The sequence below is a fragment of the Cotesia typhae genome, unplaced genomic scaffold (assembly GCF_013202065.1).
Source record: "Cotesia typhae breed Kobodo isofemale line unplaced genomic scaffold, CoteBio_Ctyphae contig_27, whole genome shotgun sequence".
NCBI lineage: Eukaryota > Metazoa > Arthropoda > Insecta > Hymenoptera > Braconidae > Cotesia > Cotesia typhae.
In genome coordinates this window covers 1,194,720-1,217,229 of record NW_027423733.1, presented here as the reverse complement: position 1 = coordinate 1,217,229, position 22,510 = coordinate 1,194,720, and the positions used below count along the sequence as shown (strand labels likewise).

Sequence of the window (22,510 nt, the reverse complement as noted above, 5' to 3'; positions counted from 1 at the left end):
ACTTTCAAACAGCTCGACCGATCGATTTTAAAAACTAATCAACTCTTAACATCAAAAAATCACGTCGATCGCCGTCGGTTCAGTCAAAGTCGGTTCATTCATTCGTGAGTTATCGTTGACGAAAGAAAACCGAAAAAAGTGTTTTTCCAGAATTACTCCGAAATTCTTGGTTCGATCAAACTAAACTTACAGATTCTTTATAGAGCTTAAAAAATTGCGCCGAATGCTGCCAACCACGTAAAAATCAATTCATTTATTTAAAAGTTACTGCAGTATGAAAATTTGAAAAATTGTGTTTTATCGATGATTTATCAGACTGTTGAGCTCGAAGAGCTCAAAAGCATAGAAAAATTGTCCCTCTAAGCTCAGGGAGCTTAAAATAACACATAAATTGTATTTTTAAGCTTGGAGAGCTCAAAAACATCATTAGTTCAGTTTTAAGCACTTGATATAAAATTAGCGGGAAGTTGCACGGATGGCCTTCAGGGTCTACCGTTTTTCTAATTTTTTTTTTTTTTTTAATTTTCTATTGTATTCTACATACTATGTACATTTCTACTTGTATGGAACCCTGTTATTGGCCATGCTGTTCGGTTCATTGTTTGATAAATAAATAAATAAATAAATAAATTGTTCTGGATCTGGGTCGAAGAGGACTTTCACAGCAATAGAAACAGTATACATTTAAAAAAATCAAATTCATGTTTTTTACATAGTTATCCATAAAAATTTTACTTCGTGAATCAAACGAAATTAGATTAAGAAGAAATTTATCTTTATAAGTAAATTTCCTTTTGTACATAAATATGAAATATTAAATTGAAGTTCTTTTGATTGTCTCAAGTATTAAATTGTATAAATCTGAGTATGTTATACTTAAAATTTTATGTTTTTACGATAAAGCGATTGCTAGGAATTGAAACTTTCATCACATTTTCAACCGCTGAATTATCAAAACATTTCTTGTTACTAATAGTAATAATATTCAATAAACAAAATAAAAAAAAAGTAATTTTTGTTGGATCTGGATTTGAAAGCGACGAGGGTGACATTACAGATTCGAGTCTCAGGCTCAAGTCGACAGATAGATAGAGTCAAGATTCAATTAGCTCTAGCTGTCAACCGCATGATACTCATCGAGTCAATACCTATATTCATAGAGATTCGCGACTTCGATATCTCATTGGAGTATCTGAACAGGCAAGTGTAAAACTGATCGTACGCTTGTTTCACAAATGTCGTCTATTTTTCGTAAGTCATTAATTGACAATGATAACAATTTTTGAATTATCTTATTTGTTATAAGCTAACTGTTCTCCTTTTATATTAAATAAAATGCAAACGAAATGTACATCAATTCGTCAAAAGTTTAAATTAAAATTGATTCCAAAACCACAACGAATTTAACCTCTTAAGAGAGAAGTAAAGCTTGTAGTATCATTTATAGAACTGGTTAGTCGATGGCAGTTATTTTCAATTTATTTCAAGAGTTCTATAGTAATGGAGAATGAAAAATAAGCGAGATAAAAAATTGCAAGGTAAACGGATAAATAAGAGATGTAAGGAATGACAAAAAAGACTACAAAGAAAAGGTAGGCGAATAGAAAGAAAACACCAATGGCTTACTCTTCACACTGTGATACGTCTGCTCGTTTTCCACTTGCATCCTTCTATCCGAGATGACAAAAACTTTTTCGGTAATACCTTAGAAATGATATTGCAGCTGCAATTTTCAAATATTGCAGAGTAGTCTGGAAATTATTTTAATTCTATCACTGAAAGTAGTAATACAAAAGTTAAGAATAATTTCAATTTTTTAAGTCTCTTAATAATTACTTTTTTACTTTTTATTTAACCCTTTAACGCTGAAATGGCCCTAAGTGACCCGCGTGGCACCGGAGTAGGGAGCATGTAAAGTAAACGTAGAAGGGAGCGTTTAACTAAGAGTAGGGGAAACGCCCAGAAGCGTTAGAGGGTTAATTAAATCTTGTACTCGATCATATAAGATTTTCTGATGTTTGAAAAATAAATGAAACTTATGTTTTTTTGCCCTAATACATATTTTGTTGGTGAAAATTACAAACAATCTCTTGAATTCCTCCCTATATTTATTCTCAAAAAATTCCAGAATGACACTTTTGACAAATGTTCAAGGCCATAAAACTGATTATTATACTTTTTGATGGTTATTCAAGTAATTGGAACACAAAAATATTACTTTTACACTGTGAAAAATTTCCAGTAATTTTTACTATAGATGAATTATAAATATCGCTGGACTATGATAAAACTGTCCACTATGTTTCTATGGAAGTCCGAAAAACTTAAAGAGCATAGCTATACTGTGACTATCGAGAAGATAATGGATTTGCAGAAAATTTTTTGACCGGAAAAAGAATATGACCGGTGAAATACATCAAATCGTACCAAGGTTATTATTAACATATTTGTCGAGCCCAAAAAAAATCTCTCCTCAATTGCTTCAGTTTCTCGAAAACAGGCCTTCAAAAAAAATTAAAAGAACGGTTGACCCTAAAGGCTATATCCCTGCAACTTCCCGTTTAGTCCATACTTAAGCGCTCAAAATTGCACTTATTAAGTTTTTGAGCTCTTCAAGCTCAAAAGTATAATTTTCGTATCATTTTGAGATTTCCGAGCTCAAAAGTCTGGTATAAGTTAAATAAAACACTATTTTTTTAATTTTTAAACCGCAATAACTTTTGAATGAATGAGCCGATTTTTACGTGGTTGGTGGCATTCGATGCAGTTTCTTGAGCCTCATATAAAAATTTTATGTTGAGATGGATCGAATTCGAAATTTCCAAGTAATTCCGAAAAAAACACTTTTTTCGGTTTTCTTTCGTCAATGATAACTCACGAACGAATCAACCGTTTTGATTGGCTTGATGACTATCAACGTAGTTTTTTAATGTTAAAAGCTGATTAGTTTTTGGAATCGATCGGTAGAGCCGTTTCAAAGTTATTTCAAAAAAATCATATTTGAAAAAAAATTTTTCGTTTGTTTTTTTTAGATTTCTTAAAATCTACCAGTCCGAATCGGTTCCAATTGTATTCAAAATCTAAGTTTGGTCAAGCCCTTTCGAATAGGATTAATCGCGATAGAATCGGTCAAGCCGTTCGAAAGTTATGAGAGGTTTACACACACACACACACACACACACACACACACACACACACACACACACACACACACACACACACACACACACACACACACACACACACACACACACACACACACACACACACACACACACACACACACACACACACACACACAGAGAGAGAGAGAGAGAGAGAGAGAGAGAGAGAGAGAGAGAGAGAGAGAGAGAGAGAGATTTGATTTGATTGATAGTTTATTAATGCCAAGGCACAAGCCAAATGGCAATTTTAAATACAATATGATTTACAAATACAATAATAATAGAAAAATTATATAAGTACATAAACTATAATAAAGATCTAATATAAAAATTTATATTAATTTTATCTGATTCAACTAGCATACTCACTAAATTATTCAATTTATAACAGCCGATAAAATAACAAAGTTGGAGAATTTAACACTTAGAATCTAACAGTAATTATCAGAGAACCTATCACTTTACAATAACAAAATTAATAATCCAAGTTCAACAAATGGTCAAAAATTTTATTTTTGAACACTTCAAGACTAGATGAGTTTACAATCTCTTCAGGCAGTTCCTCCCACAATCGTATTACACTCACTTGGAATGACCGCTCCATGAAGGTCGTAGCAAAATGCGGAAACGTGAAAAGAGAGTGTTTTTGGCTGCTAACCTATCTGAACGTCTGACTTCGGTCTCCTCAACAAAAGCATCTCGTAGGTACTTGGGTTTACCAACTTGAAGTAGCTTAAAGAAGTAACAACTCATGAAGTACATTTTACGATATTTCACAGTAAGCCATCCCAATTCTCGTTGATAAGGTGTTATATGCTCATCTTTTCTAAGAGATTGAAAATGAACCTAATTGAGCAATTTATTGCACGTTGAAGTTTTAAGTCATTTTCAGATGTTGAATCTACTAATACGATGGAACAGTAATCAAGAAGTGGTAAGATGGTGGATGATACTAACAATTTCCTGACGTCAGTTGAGAAAATGTTCTTCCGAACCTTGAGAGAATGCAAGGCTGAATTAACTTTGCTAACCACTAGCTTGACATGATGATTCCAACTTAGGTTCCTGCTGATGTATAATCCCAAGCACTTGGTAGTATCAACATATGGAATTATGACACCATCTATAATAATAGGTGGCAGATCAAAGTTACTCAGTTGTTTCAGCTTGCTATTTGAACCCAAGATCATTGCTTTGGTCTTGGACAAGTTTATCTCCAAGCCATGCTTCCTTGCCCAATCCGCAACTGATTGTGCATCAATGTTGACCTGTCTGACTGCCTCTTGTAATTGATACATAAAGAAATGTAGATAAATATATTTGTCATCAGCAAACAGACCATGGTTACAATACACTAGCCATCTGACAACAGAATTCATGACAATTAAAAACAGGATTGGACCAAGCACAGAACCTTGAGGAACACCAGATGAAGTTCTAAGGAGCTGAATTGGAGTCCCAAGATTATTCAGTATTGACTGAGAGCGATTTGATAAGTAGGAGAAAAACCAGATAATTGTTTCCATTGAAAACCAAGCTCAAATAACGCAATCAGTATGATCTTGGGGTCAACATAGTCAAAAGCCTTACTCAAATCAAATAAGACTATTATGGTAAGTTTATTCTTGTCCATCGCCTGCCTAATATCATCAGTGAGCCTCAGTAATGCTGATTGTGTGCTGTGATGTTTCCTAAATCCAGATTGAAAAGGGTCGAGTAACTCATTATCCTCCAGATAGGTTATCACTTGATTAGCAATGATTCTTTCAAACACTTTGGCCAGATGGGATAGATTTGCAACAGGTCGGGTATCTGATGGAGATCTAGGCGGTGAAGTTTTATTCAAAGGTATAATAAAAATAACTTTCCAAATGTCAGGGAATATTCCAGTATCAAGAGATCTATTAAATAATGCAGTAAGAAACAGTGAAATTTGTGGAAGGTGATCCTGTAACCATCTTAAATCCAATCCATCAGGACTTTTCCTTTAGACTTTGAAAGAGTAATATGCAGTGCCTTAGTAACATCTACAATGTCAATCGTGGTCCACTTGAATAAACATTTGACTTGTCTTGAATAGTCCATCGGCAGTAAATCAACAAAATTTTTACTGCAAGGTGGATGCTTTCTTACTATGTTTGCATAATACTCATTCAATTCAAGAGCATCAAAAAGTTTAGCGGTGAAGAAGGGTTAGACTTAATTAGTCCAAGATGTTTAAGCTTACTCCAAATAGATGAACCATATGAAAGATTTGAAAGAATAGTTTTTAAGTATTCTTCACGAGCATGATTCAACTCAGCTTTTAAGTTTTTTCTCTTAATTCTAAAAAGAGCAAGCAGATTTAGGTCCTGAGTTCTCCTGGCTTTTTTATAAATTTTATCACGTTCTTTGCACTTCACTTTTAATTCTTTTGTAAACCAGGGATTACTATGACGGACTATCTTCTTAGTGATTTCGGGTGCAAACAAATCCAGAGAAGATAGAACACCAGCTTTGAAGAAAATCAGCAACTCATTTGGATCCGTATTCTCTAGAACAGCATTATCAATTTTTAAAGTGTTCATCAAAGTTCTTGAAAGAGCTTGATGATCACAATTCTTTAGGTTTCTAAAGGTAATTTTCTTTGATGCTGGTTTTGAACAATTTAATTTATATTTACAAAATAAATAGTCATGGCCATCAATGAACGGAGAATCAGATTTAGCAAAAGAAACTAATTTACTATCACTGTCAAGCAGGATGACATCTAACCAAGAATCATAGTTATTTTTATGAAAAGTAGCTCCGTAAGGTACGCAGAACAGTGACGATTCAAGAATAAAATCTTTCAGGTGCCTTGCAGTGTAACTATCATCCAACAAATTACAATTTAAATCACCAGCTATGATTATATTGTTGAAATTTGGAGCGAATCTTGAAAAATGTCAAAGAATTCGTTGAGAAATAGCCCTTTCGGTCTTCTGTAAATGCAGGATAATAAGAGATGAGATCCAGAGGATAAGGTGACATCGGCTATTAAATATTCTGGTTGATTTAAATAATCAGAAGTTGAAATTTGTAAAACCTTGACTATTAAGGACTCACGGACAAGACAGGCCACTCCACCTCCCTGGATGTAACAGCCAGTATCTGCATGTTTTAGGGTTCGATCTCTTCGAACAATATTGTAGCCATTCAGTGAAAAATACTGTTATCATGAAAGGGTTTTAACCACGTTTCAACAAGGATAATAATGTCTGGTTGAGTATCATTAATCAAATTTAAGAATTGAGCAGTATGGCCAACAAGACTATTTATATTTAGACTAAGTACATTTAGTGATAAAGATATATTTTTAGTTGAGCTATTTGTTGAATCAGTTGACTGTTAATCTAGTTTGGTGAGATCAGCTTCACAATTTATCATAAGTCTTACCGAATCTTCATTCTTTTTTGCAAAGACTTGCCCATATCTAGCCCAAACAAACTTAAACCTCTTGACTTTGGCTTGTTCCTTAGTTTTTAGTAGCAATCTATGCGTTTCAGGAGACAAAAATTCGTTAACATAAACAGATCCCTGAAAAGCCATATCGACACGAGTAGGAAAAACCTCTTTAACTAAGCGATTACCTGTTTTTCGTTTCTTATCAATAATGAAATTTCGCACTGGAGTCGACATCATAGAGACAATATAAGAGTGTAATAAAGGCTTATTTTGATTTCGTAGCTGCTTATTTTTGATTTCAACTTTACGGGAACTTAAGACACTATTAAGTAGATTTGGTAACTCTAGATTCTTAAAAACCGCAGCTGTAATGTCATCTGGTGTTAAATCCTTCGCCACTGCATCAGGAATACCTGAAATAACTAATTCCGTGGTATTACTTGACGTCTGTGAAGAGGTAGATGGAACAGGAGCTGACTTCTCAAGGGTACATAGTCTTTTATGGACAGAATCCATATCAGCTTTTCTAGTTTTAGTTAAATTTTTAAGGTCTGAACTAATTTGAGAAATGGACTCGGCATTTGTTTTAACATTAACTGCTAAATCTGCTAAATTAACCGCAGCAGCTTTTTGCGAGTCTTGAACTTCACATAATCTCGTATTTAAATCCTCAAGTTTTTGGTTACTTAAGAGTTCTGTGTGACAAAGTTTCTCCATTAAAAGTGTCAGTTTTTCATCAACCGATTTTTCGGACCAATTTAAGGGTAAGTTTGACATTGTCGGTGAGATGATAGATGGTAGAAAAACTGAATTATCACTTGGAGATAATGGAGAAGCTGGTGTTATCGGAGACTTTAAGGACGAGATTGATCCACGAGCTTTGAATGTGCGTTCAAGAGGAGAAGAGCTTGCTGACTTGAAGCTAGAAACTGAGGAGGCGTTGGAGCTAGTAGATTTTAGCGACACTGGTCTCTTTAATTTTGTATCGAGATTTTCTAGAAGATGGTTTAGTTGATTTCTGCAGCAATCTGATTTTTGCCTGTTTTTATATACTCGCGCGCACAACCTGGATGAAAGTGTTGCTCACAAGTGTTACAATTTACTGACGATCTAACAGGTCGCTTGCATTTAGCACATATATCAGACACCAATGGCATAACCAGAAGTTTAAAAAAAGAGAGAGAGAGAGAGAGAGAGAGAGAGAGAGAGAGAGAGAGAGAGAGAGAGAGAGAGAGAGAGAGAGAGAGAGAGAGAGAGAGAGAGAGAGAGAGAGAGAGAGAGAGAGAGAGAGAGAGAGAGAGAGAGAGAGAGAGAGAGAGAGAGAGAGAGAGAGAGAGAGAGAGAGAGAGAGAGAGAGAGAGAGAGAGAGAGAGAGAGAGAGAGAGAGAGAGAGAGAGAGAGAGAGAGAGAGAGAGAGAGAGAGAGAGAGAGAGAGAGAGAGAGAGAGAGAGAGAGAGAGAGAGAGAGAGAGAGAGAGAGAGAGAGAGAGAGAGAGAGAGAGAGAGAGAGAGAGAGAGAGAGAGAGAGAGAGAGAGAGAGAGAGAGAGAGAGAGAGAGAGAGAGAGAGAGAGAGAGAGAGAGAGAGAGAGAGAGAGAGAGAGAGAGAGAGAGAGAGAGAGAGAGAGAGAGAGAGAGAGAGAGAGAGAGAGAGAGAGAGAGAGAGAGAGAGAGAGAGAGAGAGAGAGAGAGAGAGAGAGAGAGAGAGAGAGAGAGAGAGAGAGAGAGAGAGAGAGAGAGAGAGAGAGAGAGAGAGAGAGAGAGAGAGAGAGAGAGAGAGAGAGAGAGAGAGAGAGAGAGAGAGAGAGAGAGAGAGAGAGAGAGAGAGAGAGAGAGAGAGAGAGAGAGAGAGAGAGAGAGAGAGAGAGAGAGAGAGAGAGAGAGAGAGAGAGAGAGAGAGAGAGAGAGAGAGAGAGAGAGAGAGAGAGAGAGAGAGAGAGAGAGAGAGAGAGAGAGAGAGAGAGAGAGAGAGAGAGAGAGAGAGAGAGAGAGAGAGAGAGAGAGAGAGAGAGAGAGAGAGAGAGAGAGAGAGAGAGAGAGAGAGAGAGAGAGAGAGAGAGAGAGAGAGAGAGAGAGAGAGAGAGAGAGAGAGAGAGAGAGAGAGAGAGAGAGAGAGAGAGAGAGAGAGAGAGAGAGAGAGAGAGAGAGAGAGAGAGAGAGAGAGAGAGAGAGAGAGAGAGAGAGAGAGAGAGAGAGAGAGAGAGAGAGAGAGAGAGAGAGAGAGAGAGAGAGAGAGAGAGAGAGAGAGAGAGAGAGAGAGAGAGAGAGAGAGAGAGAGAGAGAGAGAGAGAGAGAGAGAGAGAGAGAGAGAGAGAGAGAGAGAGAGAGAGAGAGAGAGAGAGAGAGAGAGAGAGAGAGAGAGAGAGAGAGAGAGAGAGAGAGAGAGAGAGAGAGAGAGAGAGAGAGAGAGAGAGAGAGAGAGAGAGAGAGAGAGAGAGAGAGAGAGAGAGAGAGAGAGAGAGAGAGAGAGAGAGAGAGAGAGAGAGAGAGAGAGAGAGAGAGAGAGAGAGAGAGAGAGAGAGAGAGAGAGAGAGAGAGAGAGAGAGAGAGAGAGAGAGAGAGAGAGAGAGAGAGAGAGAGAGAGAGAGAGAGAGAGAGAGAGAGAGAGAGAGAGAGAGAGAGAGAGAGAGAGAGAGAGAGAGAGAGAGAGAGAGAGAGAGAGAGAGAGAGAGAGAGAGAGAGAGAGAGAGAGAGAGAGAGAGAGAGAGAGAGAGAGAGAGAGAGAGAGAGAGAGAGAGAGAGAGAGAGAGAGAGAGAGAGAGAGAGAGAGAGAGAGAGAGAGAGAGAGAGAGAGAGAGAGAGAGAGAGAGAGAGAGAGAGAGAGAGAGAGAGAGAGAGAGAGAGAGAGAGAGAGAGAGAGAGAGAGAGAGAGAGAGAGAGAGAGAGAGAGAGAGAGAGAGAGAGAGAGAGAGAGAGAGAGAGAGAGAGAGAGAGAGAGAGAGAGAGAGAGAGAGAGAGAGAGAGAGAGAGAGAGAGAGAGAGAGAGAGAGAGAGAGAGAGAGAGAGAGAGAGAGAGAGAGAGAGAGAGAGAGAGAGAGAGAGAGAGAGAGAGAGAGAGAGAGAGAGAGAGAGAGAGAGAGAGAGAGAGAGAGAGAGAGAGAGAGAGAGAGAGAGAGAGAGAGAGAGAGAGAGAGAGAGAGAGAGAGAGAGAGAGAGAGAGAGAGAGAGAGAGAGAGAGAGAGAGAGAGAGAGAGAGAGAGAGAGAGAGAGAGAGAGAGAGAGAGAGAGAGAGAGAGAGAGAGAGAGAGAGAGAGAGAGAGAGAGAGAGAGAGAGAGAGAGAGAGAGAGAGAGAGAGAGAGAGAGAGAGAGAGAGAGAGAGAGAGAGAGAGAGAGAGAGAGAGAGAGAGAGAGAGAGAGAGAGAGAGAGAGAGAGAGAGAGAGAGAGAGAGAGAGAGAGAGAGAGAGAGAGAGAGAGAGAGAGAGAGAGAGAGAGAGAGAGAGAGAGAGAGAGAGAGAGAGAGAGAGAGAGAGAGAGAGAGAGAGAGAGAGAGAGAGAGAGAGAGAGAGAGAGAGAGAGAGAGAGAGAGAGAGAGAGAGAGAGAGAGAGAGAGAGAGAGAGAGAGAGAGAGAGAGAGAGAGAGAGAGAGAGAGAGAGAGAGAGAGAGAGAGACAGCATCGTGGGAGTACTTGAGGCTAGAAGCAGCATTTCATTCTTACTATTGTTCAAGATTTGTTAATTTAACAATTGGAATCGTTTTTAATTTTACGTTTATCACTTCTACTATAAATTCTATGTTTAAGCAGTTATAATGCTTACATAATTTAACGAAGGACGACAACAAAGGGTTTATAAATGTTAGATGGAGGGTGTATATAATAAAATAATAAATTTTCACATTCCAGTAATAAGTTTTGATACTATATACGTATTGAATTTATCTGACATATAAAGTAGATCTTTACTAATTTTTATTATTTACAAGTACCTTATTGTACACTGTGGCCTTTAATTCAATATTATTTAACAAAATTGGTTATGGGAAAAAGTTGATTTCATGCTCGACTGGTTTTTCATTTTCAAAAATATCAACATACAATAACAAGTACCTTATTGTTCACTCTGGCCTTTAATTTAATATTATTTAACAAAATTGGTTATGGGAACAAAGTTGATTTCATGCTCGACTGGTTTTTCATTTCCAAAAATATCAACATACAAATACTCTATGACGGTAAAATGGAGTGAGGTCTAGAAATCACAAAATTTATATGACTTTCAATTCATTTGATGTAATTAAACAACTGTTTTATCTATTTATTTAACAGGCAAACTTCTCAATTTATACAACTGCAATGGCTACATAGTGCATCAAAAATTGATTATCACTGTAAAAATTTCCTGCTGGATAATATTAATATATGTGTACTTGCGAAGAGTATGAAAACATAATATTACTGATAATCTGTTGAGAAGTATCGTTATATCAACATATATATATATATATATATATATATATATATATATATCATACTAGAGTATGGTCATGTTAATCGTTAAATATTCCATTTTTACATGGCAATTTGAAAGTTTTTGGACAGTATTCAATAAGACTAAAGATAAAATAATTTTATATACTTCCTAATGTTTTTAGTTCCATCTAGGTGATTTATACATACAAATTGTACATATATTTTTGCAATGAAATAGTTTTTATACCTAATGCGCACAAAATTTGTACATAATATTCAATAATTCATTTGATTTTGGTTAAATAAAAATTGTACATTAAATTATAAAACTTCCGTCATTTATGCTACAACATAATAAATTACTACAGAAATTTCCAAATTTTTAAATATATTATTAATAAAATGATAATAAAATTCTGTTAGTTTACTTACATATATTAATTAGTAAAATGTAAGATTTGTATATGATATAAAAATTCGGATATAATTTTATTTTTTTTTTTCCGATTTTGTTCACGACGTCTAAAATTTTTAACAACTTTATTGTTGACTTACAGAAAATTCGACTAAAACAAAGAATATTTATAACAAAGTCAGAGTGTGCTAAGAAGTCAAATGCAATAGTACAAGAAGCAATCCTGAAGTTGCCGACAGAATTCCAAAGTGCCGTAAATTCGTGCTTTGAAGCCGCGAAAAAAAGAATGCTAAAGGTCGACGATTTACCTTAGAGTGGATATACGAGTGTATAATGATTCGCTTAAAAGCAAAACACGTATCAATTCTTACGTTACAGAAATATTTTACCTCTTCCCTCTATTAATACACTAAATAAATTTATTCGGAAAATTAGCTGTTCTGCTTACGGCTTCCAACCTGCTACTTTCTTTGCCTTATAAGACAGATGTAAAACAATGGGGAAATGAGAAAACGAGGAGTTATTTTGGTTGACGAGATGAAATTGAGCCAAGGTGTTTTTTTAATCAACAATTAATGAAATTTTCTGATTTTGTTGACCTCGGAAAGCACACCCCAGAGGATTTAAAAATAAATCGGCTGACCATGCTTTGGTATTCAAATTTGTACCATTTAAAGGTAGATGGGTGCAATCATTGGGTTGTTTTCATCAAAGAACGCTTGCAAAAGCGAACCGCTACATAAACTCATCGTCGAATGTATTATATTGATAGAAAATAGCGGGATCAATGTTGATGTTGTTGTTATGGATGGTGCATCTGAATAGAGGTGTTTGGAAAATATTCAGTGTAGACGAAAAAATATCAGCTGTGAACATCCATACAGCAGCTCACGGCGACTATGGATGATATCGGATTTCAATCATTTACTCAAATGCTTCCGAACTTCGACCTTAGATGACAAACTGCATGAGTTTAAGGTAGAATATAGTACATTTCTGTATATTAAGAAATTTTGCTATGTTATTGTTGTTATCAAGATTATAAATTTTTCAGACTCCTTTTGGGACAGTAAAGAAACTACATTGGGAAGCACTGTTAGAAGAAGAAAATTATCGTCAGCCGAATTTGAAAATCGCTTACAAATTAACACCTGCGCATTTAAAACCAAAGGGATTCCAAGCAATGAATGTTCCTCTTGCTACACAAGTTTGTATAATATTTCTATATTCACATCTATTAATTAAAAAGAAAATTGACAGTACTATAGGTTTTATATTTTTAATTCCGTTAATTTTATTATAATATATTAATTTCGATGCTTGTAGGTATTCGGTCATGAAGTATCAGTTGCCATGGCTCACTATCAATCAATCTGGGACAAATTAAAAGATTCTACTCCGACGCAAAAATTTATTGATCTAGTTTTTAACTTGATCCAAGCGATGTCATCACGCATACCGAGAGATGCTTTGCATTTTGAAGATGATTGCCGTCAAAAACAAGTAAGATTGGTTATAAAAACAAAAAATAATCAGAAGTTGAAAGATTGTAGGTTTCATTGGAAGAAAATCACTCGACGAGTAAGCTTTGGCTCGACGATCATGGCAATAGGTACCACGCCTAAATTGTCAGGTACTCCATGCCGAACGTTTATGTGTTATATTAAAAGTAGCTTAGAAAAGTTTATTTTATCAATATTTTGATGTATTGAGCATACGTTAGAATTATTTCGGTAATTTTTTTTTTATATTGCTTAAGTTTGTGGCTTATTTTGTGTGATAATTTTTTTGTTCTTTGCTTTAATTGACAGTGTATAGAATCTTGATGACAGATGTATGCATAAAGTAAAAAAATTGTACATTGGCCTAATGTTGATGTTGCTCTATAATGTTTTTATTGGTTTGTAGCTGATCAATTTCATCGTTTTGATATTTTAATACTGATTTTATATGAACATATTTCAGGCGATTTTAAAATTTTACAATTCCTTGAAGATTGGGAAAATATTGAGAAGAAAATACCTGTTTCGAGAAGTACTTTACTCGAATTAAAAGTAACCTTACGGGCAACTCTTGAAATTTTAGAAATGCTTAAAATCGAATGTGATTTTAAATATTTAATGACTGCTACTTTATCGCAAGACCTTTTGGAGGTTATTATACTTATGATCATAATATTACAATTTTAAGTATAATTCGTTCTGTTTTCTAATAAATATTTATTTATTTTAAATTTCAGAGATTTTTTTCGGTGATGAGACATTCATGTGGAGGTAACGATCATCCCGACCCTAAAATGTTTGCTCAAGTATATCGCTTAGCATCTTGCTTCTCCCTGATACGTCCACCAAGAGGGTGCAATGTTTCAGGAAAAGATCTTTTACGGAGTCTAATAGATGCTAAGTATGTCTTAAATTCATCTGAAAAACAAGGCAAGGATTCATGGCTTGAAAGCATTGACAAAATTATGGAAAATTCTCGACCATTAGATGAAAGCTCCTCAATCGACGCGGACCACGATTATAACGAAGCCGTAACTAGTGATGCGGTCCAGTCGTACATAACTGGTTATATAGTTCGCAAATTGAGAAAAATGATAAAATGTGAAATTTGTTTAGAAGCTATAGAGATGCATGCCGAAGTTGGTAAACAATTACAGCGGAATGACGTTATCAATAAAATGGACTTATATGGCGGGCTACGTTTTGCAAGTAATCAATTATTTGATTTGACGAAGCAATTGGAAAGGTGTGTGTTAAGAGCTGTCAGTAAAAACTTGACTAATATTGAAACAATTAGCGAAATAACTATGGAACTCAAAAAAGAAATCGTTTTAAAAATTGGGTGCTTTCAACATGAAAATAGTTTAACGGCAAAGGTTATAGATATTTATATTGTTATGCGCGCCCATTTTTTGGCTAAGTCAGAGAATAAGCGTTACGAAGCAGCAAAAATTAAAACTAAAATGAATAGAAAAAATGCCAAATTATTGTCATAAACTCAATACTAGTGATTTTTTTATTATTTTTAACATTTAATTTATTATAGACAACTATATATATACATCATTATGCCTTTTATATTATATTATGTATTTTTAAATAAATTATTTTTTTTTAGCGAATAACAATGTTTTAATACGTGAATTGATTGAAGGTTTCTATGTTTTATTCTAAAAAATTTTTAAATGCAGAAATTGAATGTTTATGAGGAAAATTTTTTTATTTTTGTTTTGCTCTTGATTAATATTTGTTTATTTCATTATATTTCTTTACTTATTTACTTTGTATAACATAATTCTTTCTTCTTATTAAAATGTTTATTTATTTTTTAATATTCACAAGTAATAGTTAAATGATACGCAAAAATCATATGTTGTTTCCTACTTTATGCGGATTTTGAAAGGCGCGCGGTAACTTAGCGGAAGTTTTTCTTTCCTTGTTCATTTCTCAAATCTACTTATGGAGGGTAGAGGTAAGGAGGACCATCTAGTATGGGGAATCAGTTGAAAAAGTGTCCACCAGTAAACAGCAAATTATGATTCAAAAAATTGCCAAAGTGGCTCTAGTGTAGCAAAAGGACGGAATAATTTAATATTTTTTGTGACTTTTGTAGTGAAGAGAAATGCAATATTTAAAACCTAAACTACTTACGTAGTTGAATGTAATTATAAATATAACCTATAAAACTGCTAAAATAATACAGATAGCGATTTGATTGTTTTAAAATTTTTATAGGTACATTTTTGTTTTTTTGTAATTTCATTGTTGTTAATTTTAATAAAATAAGTGTAATAATAATGGGAAAGCTTTGCTCAGTGAAAAGTTGTTCAAGTGGACGTAAATTAAAAATAACGGAATTGATATATCTCAACCTCTATCATTTTTTCGCCCAACAGTATGTATAATAAATTTTTATTAATTATTTAATAATACCCTTGTGGAAATAATTTTCTGAAAAACTCTGACAAGTCTTTATAACTCTGAATAAGACTTTTCGAAAGTCTTCACATCCCTAACTAAGTAAAGGAAAGACTTAATAAGTCTTCAAAACTCTGCAATACTCTTCAAAAGTCAAATTTTCCTGCAATTTCGGAATTTCTCAAAGAGTTATTAAGACTTGATAAGACTTGTTCAGTTTTACAGGAAAAGAAGAAAATATTTTTTTCAAAAAATTACTTATCAGAATTAAATAAAACTATAAAAAGAATTAATGCATGTTTTAAAAAATTTTTTTAAATAATATTTTCATCACGAAAATACTTTGATGGGCATCGAATCACTCATAGTTGAGAAAGTCAAAACATCAACAGCAAATGAAGTGCACTTGATGTTGGAAACAGATACTACTCAAAGAGTAAATCCAATCGGTATTTAATTTGGACTATCAAATATTAAAGTCAACTTTCTAGGTAGGAAAGAATTTTCTATCCACACGCTATCTGCTGGAATTAATTGATACCTAACATATTTTTAGTTTACGAATTTACAGTTAGAATCTTTGAGTGTTCTTAGTTTCTAATAGGTGGCATGTGGTTAGAAAATTCTTTCCTACCTAGAAAGTTGACTTTAATATTTGATTGTCCAAATTAAATACCGATTGATTTACTCTTTGAGTAATATCTGTTTCCAACAGCAAGTGCACTTCATTTGCTGTTGATGTTTTGACTTGCTCAACTATGAGTGATTCGATGCCCATCAAAGTATTTTCGTGATGAAAATATTATTTAAAAAAAATTTTTTTAAAACATGCATTAATTCTTTTTTATAGTTTTATTTAATTCTGATAAGTAATTTTTTTGAAAAGAAATATTTTCTTCTTTTCCTGTAAAACTGAACAAGTCTTATCAAGTCTTAATAACTCTTTGAGAAATTCCGAAATTGCAGGGAAAATTTGACTTTTGAAGAGTATTGCAGAGTTTTGAAGACTTATTAAGTCTTTCCTTCACTTAGTTAGGGATGTGAAGAATTTCGAAAAGTCTTATTCAGAGTTATAAAGACTTGTCAAGAGTTTTTTCAGAGAATTATTTCCACAAGGGTAGCGAAGTGAACAGTTAAATAACTTTTTAATTTTTATAATAAAAGAAAATTATACAAAAAGTTGATTAAAAAAATTAAAGTCTTAATGTTTTTTGGAAAATATTGACATTATTATTATTGATGGATGAAAAATATTAAAAAAATGTAACATGTTCCTAATAATACTTAATAATTTAGGCAATTAATATTTTTTGTTTATATCAACTTCTAGACTCTGGAAAAATTGAATAAATGGAATACAGCTTTAGGCACTACAATGAAAACAACTGACTATATTTGTCATTTCCATTTTAAAGAGGAGGACATAAAAATGTACGAAACGTTCAACATTAACGGGGAGATCACGATTTTTCCAACAGGTAAAAAACATTACGAGATACAGTTTCGCCAACGGTCGAACATCAGTTTCTCCCTGTAGCCATACATGACGTTGAAGGAAATGTTATAAATCAACTACAAAAACCGAGTTCTAACCATAATAAATCTGAAGAAAATTAAAACATGAAGATAAATCTAAACAACAAGAACTATTAGCTGATCTGAGAGTCTCTGATAGAGTTATGGATATGATAACACAAAGTAAACACGATTTAGAAATAGTGCAGTTGAATGAAGAAACTCATACTGATCAACAAAATGATAAAGAACCTGAAGTCACTTCTCAGCCAACCGAGAAATTTTTTGATAATCTGAAATCTTCTGTGCTACCGCAAGGTTGGATGTATTTTGAAAACCAGAAGGGTTGGAATTCTTTCGGATGGATGCTAAAACTATGCAAATCGTAAACCGTTTACGAGTAAACAAAGAACTATCTGTTACTGTAAATTCTGCAAAATAATTGTATTTGTCTCAATCTCTTTAATACCAATAATTAATTGAAAACACATTATAGGTTATTTTTTCGACGAATGAGGAATTGACTACAAACGATAATATATTTTCATTCAAAACCATCTACGAGTACTTGAAATTCGTAGAAAAATGGCCATTATGCGTTGGTACTCAAATAGACAAAAAAAGTATAATCGATTTTTATATTAGCAAATAAATATACTTATATGACGAGTAAAAATATAATTAACTTTTTTAATTATTACATCAAATTTTAGGTTTTCACAAACTTGTAAGGGTGTAATTTTTGGTGACGAGTCTTATACAAGAAATCAAGCGAATCCAAGATGTAAATCTTGTAGAGTTTACGACATCGCTTACAGAATTGTAATTCTGCTTCAAATATTTTAGAAAATACGATTTCTCAAAAACGTCGTACTTCAAATCTACAAAAACGATGTAAACATTTAAAAAGATCGGTAAGTTATTATACATATACATACCAGAAACTTTAAAGCTAGATTTTATTGTGTGTAGATAATCCGGTGATGGTTTTAAATTTTAGACATTAAAAGAAGCTGTAAAATCTAACGATATTATTTTTTTTCTCCTGCAGGAAAGCCACACAATTTGTGCTTTTTCAACGGTTTTTTGACAGCGACTATCATTTGTGGACCTATAAATTATTGTTTTTTTTCATCCATTTGTCATATATTACATTTTTAATTTTTGAATATATTTGTATATTAATGATATCGTCAAGATAGCTATAATTTTGAAAAAATAATTGTACATTCGTCCTAATATCGAAAAAATTTTAAATTTTTATGTTTTTCAAATTGTACATATTTTAATTCCTATAAAATAATTGTTCTATATACTGCTTTTATTTCCGTTTACGGAATTAATAGCTGTTAATTATTTTATAGAACCCTTTTTATACATTTTACTATACAATGACAATAAATACAAAGTTTTTAAATAATATTTGTGTTGATTAAATGTTATACTCAGTAGCTTCTTCAGATTAAAACGATAATAATTTTAATTTAATCTCGGATTTAATAACTTGATATGAAGAAGGGCATGTTAGTTGTACATAAGTAATACTTTAACGTCAAATGGTGAATGTCGTTCTATTACGACCGAGGTTTATTAGTTATGCTGTTTGATGAATTCCGTAAAATGGCAAATTTTTTTGGATTAACTTTTAAGTATGTAACATTTACAATTTTCTTTTTAAGTTTAATACTAATTATTTACAGAAAATGAAGCTGAGAGAAAAAGTGTATCAGGCGAAATTTGAATGTTCTCAGAAATCAAAAGTTGCAGTTAATAAAGCTATTATGAAGTTACCTAAAACATTTCAGAGCGTAGTTAATTCATGCTTTGATCCCCTGATTAAAAATACTCATTGAAAAGTATTGAAAAAGATGAGAATTGAATACTTTTGAATAAATCCTATCCCACAAGTTTTTCATCTGAACATAAAATTAATACTTTTCAATTATATTGAATCTAAAAATAATATAAGAATTTCTGAACTCTTAAAGAATTGAAAAAGATTCAGATGAATTGATATTTTTAATCTTTTTGAATCCTCTTCAATAACAAAAAGTTCCGTATTTTCGGGTTACGTGTGGGATTGAAAAAGATTCAAATTAATTGACAGTTTTCAATCTTTTTGAATTCTTCTCAATACCAAAATAATTCCACATTTCGAGTTATGAGATGGATTAAGAAAGATTCAAATGGATTAACATTTTCAATCTTTCTGAATCCTTCTCAATACCAAAATAGTTTCTTATTTCAGATCAAGTGTAGGATTGAAAAAAATTAAAATTGATTGAGAGCTTTCAATCTTTCTGAATCCATCTCAATACCAAAATAATTTCTTATTTCAGATCACGCGTAGGATTGAAAAAAATTAAAATTAATTGAGAGTTTTCAATTTTTCTGAATCTTTTTCAATAACAAAATAGTCACTCATTTCGGGTCACATATAAGATTGAAAAAAATTAGAATTAATAAAAATTTTTGAATCTTTCTGAATCCTTCTCAATACCACAATAGTTCTATATTTCTAAGTATGCGTTGACTTCAAATAAATTGATATGAATTCAAATTTGAGAATATTTTTGAATCTTTCTCAATACCAAAATAGTTTTTAATTTTCGATCACGTGTAGGATTGAAAAAATTAAAATTAATTTAGAGTTGTCAATTTTTCTGAATCTTTTTCAATAACAAAATAGTCACTTATTTCGGGTCACACATAAGATTGAAAAAATTAGAATTAATAACAATTTTTGAATCTTTCTGAATCCTTTTCAATACCACAATAGTTCTATATTTCTAAGTATGCGTTGACTTCAAATAAATTGATATGAATTCAAATTTGTGAATATTTTTGAATCTTTCTCAATACCAAAATAATTTTTAATTTTCGATCACGTGTAGGATTGATAAAAATTAAAATTAATTTAGAGTTGTCAATTTTTCTGAATCTTTTTCAATAACAAAATAGTCACTTATTTCGGGTCACATATAAGATTGAAAAAAATTAAAATTTATTGAAATTTGTGAATCTTTCTGCATCATTCTCAATATTACAATAGTCCTAAATTTCCGACGCGTTGGCTTCAAATTTAATTGATATTAATTCAAATTTGTGAATTTTTTTCAATCTTTCTCCTATTTATAGTTTAATATTTAATAGTTTAGTAGTTTAATAGTTTAATATTTTGGATCACGTGTAGGATTACAAAAATTTTAATTAATCAGAGTTTTCAATGTTTCTGTTTTTTTTTTTTAATTAATTAACTGAAGCCAAAATTTAAATTTTCCAATCTTTTATCTCCTGAAATCAATTGAAATTTTTTTTTGCTTAGAAGCTGTAAAATTTTAATTTCTTATTATCGAATAGAAAGTTTGATCTCTACGTTACAAATTACCTTATCAAATGATAAATCTAAATCACTAAATGAAATGTGAGTTTTTATGTAATAATAAATTTTATTGTTGTATTTTTACAAATTTTTCTTGCATTTACATAATATTAAGTAAAAACGAGTTCATTTTGATTACAAGTTACATTTTTTGAATTATTTTTTATATACAAAGTTACATCTGATAAAAAATTTAGTCCCATTCAATACTTTTGAATTCCATTTTAGAATTAAAAAGTATTAAAGACATCCAAGAATGAATCTTGTTCAATACTTTTAATTCCATTATAAGATATTAGAAAGTATTCAAATAATTGAAGTTTCAATTCCATTCAATATTTTTCAAAATCTCTGTGTGGATTGAAAAGAATTGAAAAAAATTTTCAATACTTTTCAATCAATATTTTTAATCAGGGGACGCAGCTCAAAAGAAAATTGTAAAGGCCGACGATATACATTAGAATGGATTTACGAGTGTATTTTAATACGCATAAAAAGCCGAAGAACATATCAATTTTTACGTACTAGAGATATTTTACCATTACCGTGTATTGAGACACTAAATAAATTTATACGAAAATAAGCAGTTCAGCTTACGGGTTTCAGCCAGCTATTTTTCAAGGATTGCAGCAAAAATGTGAATCAATGGATAAATGTCAAAAACGTGGAGTACTTCTTGTTGATGAGATGAAATTGAGTGAGGGTGTTTATTTTGATTCTCAAAAATGAAATTTAATGGATTTGTTGACTTGGGTGAACACACTCCAGAGGACTTAAGAAATAAAACTGCAGATCATGCTCTTGTTTTTAAGTTTGTACCTTTTCAAGGTCGATGGGTTCAAGCTTTGGGTTGCTTCCTCTCTAAAAGTGCTTGTAAAAGTGAACCATTACACAAACTTATTCTAGAGTGTATCATATTGATGGAAAACAGCGGAATTTGTATAGACGCAGTTGTCATGGACGGTGCATCATGGAACCGAGGGGTATGGAAAATATTAGAGTGAACGAAAATAACATAAGCTGTGAACACCCTTCAGATAGTTCACGACGTTTGTGGATGATTTCTGATTTTAATCATTTAGTAAAATGTTTCCGAACATCAACTTTGGATGAAAAGATTAGCGAATTCATGGTAACGTTCAAATATAAGTTTATTTCTGATAATCCAGAATAATATAATTAACTAAGGCTATAAATTTTTCAGACGCCCTATGGAATCGTTAAAAAACATTGGGAAGCTCTTCTAGAGGAAGAAAACTATCGTCAACCAAATATGAAAATAGCTTATAAATTAACACCTGCACATTTGAAACCAAAAGGTTTTCAAGTAATGAATGTACCTCTTGCAACTGAAGTATGTATACATGAATATGTTATTACATACTATTTTCGATTGATAAACTAATAAGATAAATATTCAGACACTTTAAAAATTTTATTCTCAATAGATTTACAATAATTTTTTATTATTTTAATTATAGGTTTTTGGTCATGAGGTATCTGTCGCGATGGCTCATTACCAACCTATGTGATAAGTTGAAAGATTCAACTCCGACACAAAAGTTCATAGATCTTGTTTTTAATTTAATCCAAGCTATGACTTCACGCATACCTAGAGATGCCCTGTATGCAAGAGAAGATTGTCGTCAAAAACAGGTAAGAATTATTTAGTAGTAAAACATAATAATTTAAAATTTTAACTTTGTAGGTTTCATAAAAATTTGAAAGTTGAAAAAACATATACCGGAATGACAAAGAATACTTCTCTATTACAAAACTGTAAGGTACTTCATACATTATGATTACTTCATGTACATGGGCTAATAAAATAATGTTTTATCGTTGATTTCTTAAGTAAAAAATATTTTTAGATTCATCCTTGATTTTTGTTTTGCTGTGATTGCATTTGTGGTCCAGTTTATTTATCATTGTGATCTTGACTTCATAGTAAAAACACAATGGAGACATTGGAATCGTGATAAATATAACAGTGGATATTTTCAATTAGTACATATCTTTTAAACAGTTATTTTAGAATGCTTCCGCGTAAACAATATTTCCACCGTGAAGTCAAAACTGCGAAGATTTTTCTTAGCATGTGAACTGCCTCTAATGGCAATAAATGATGATACAGATTAATAACTTTGTACAATTAATCTTTGCCATTCTACGTAATTACGTTTTAAATCATCTCTCTCAAATTTTTAGTCAATTTTAGAATTCCTGCAGTTTTTGCAAAATTGGGAAAATTTAGAAAAAAATTCCCATATCGAAGAGCAC

The 22,510-nt window shown here is 32.6% G+C and overlaps 2 protein-coding genes across 2 annotated transcripts; both read left to right on the top strand.

Annotated features, from left to right (window-relative positions):
- The first annotated feature begins 12,268 nt into the window (after positions 1-12,268).
- Positions 12,269-13,263, top strand: LOC141525854 (uncharacterized). The gene is made up of 3 exons (XM_074240526.1): positions 12,269-12,391; positions 12,468-12,620; positions 12,740-13,263. The coding sequence occupies exons 1-3, from the start codon at positions 12,317-12,319 to the stop codon at positions 13,115-13,117; spliced, it is 606 nt and encodes a 201-aa protein (XP_074096627.1). The 5' UTR covers positions 12,269-12,316; the 3' UTR covers positions 13,118-13,263.
- Positions 13,264-21,200: 7,937 nt separating this feature from the next.
- LOC141525674 (uncharacterized) lies at positions 21,201-22,448 on the top strand. The gene is made up of 4 exons (XM_074240233.1): positions 21,201-21,362; positions 21,435-21,584; positions 21,712-21,886; positions 22,439-22,448. Exons 1-3 carry the CDS (start codon positions 21,201-21,203, stop codon positions 21,760-21,762), a joined length of 363 nt encoding a protein of 120 aa, XP_074096334.1. The 3' UTR covers positions 21,763-21,886; positions 22,439-22,448.
- Positions 22,449-22,510: the final 62 nt, after the last annotated feature.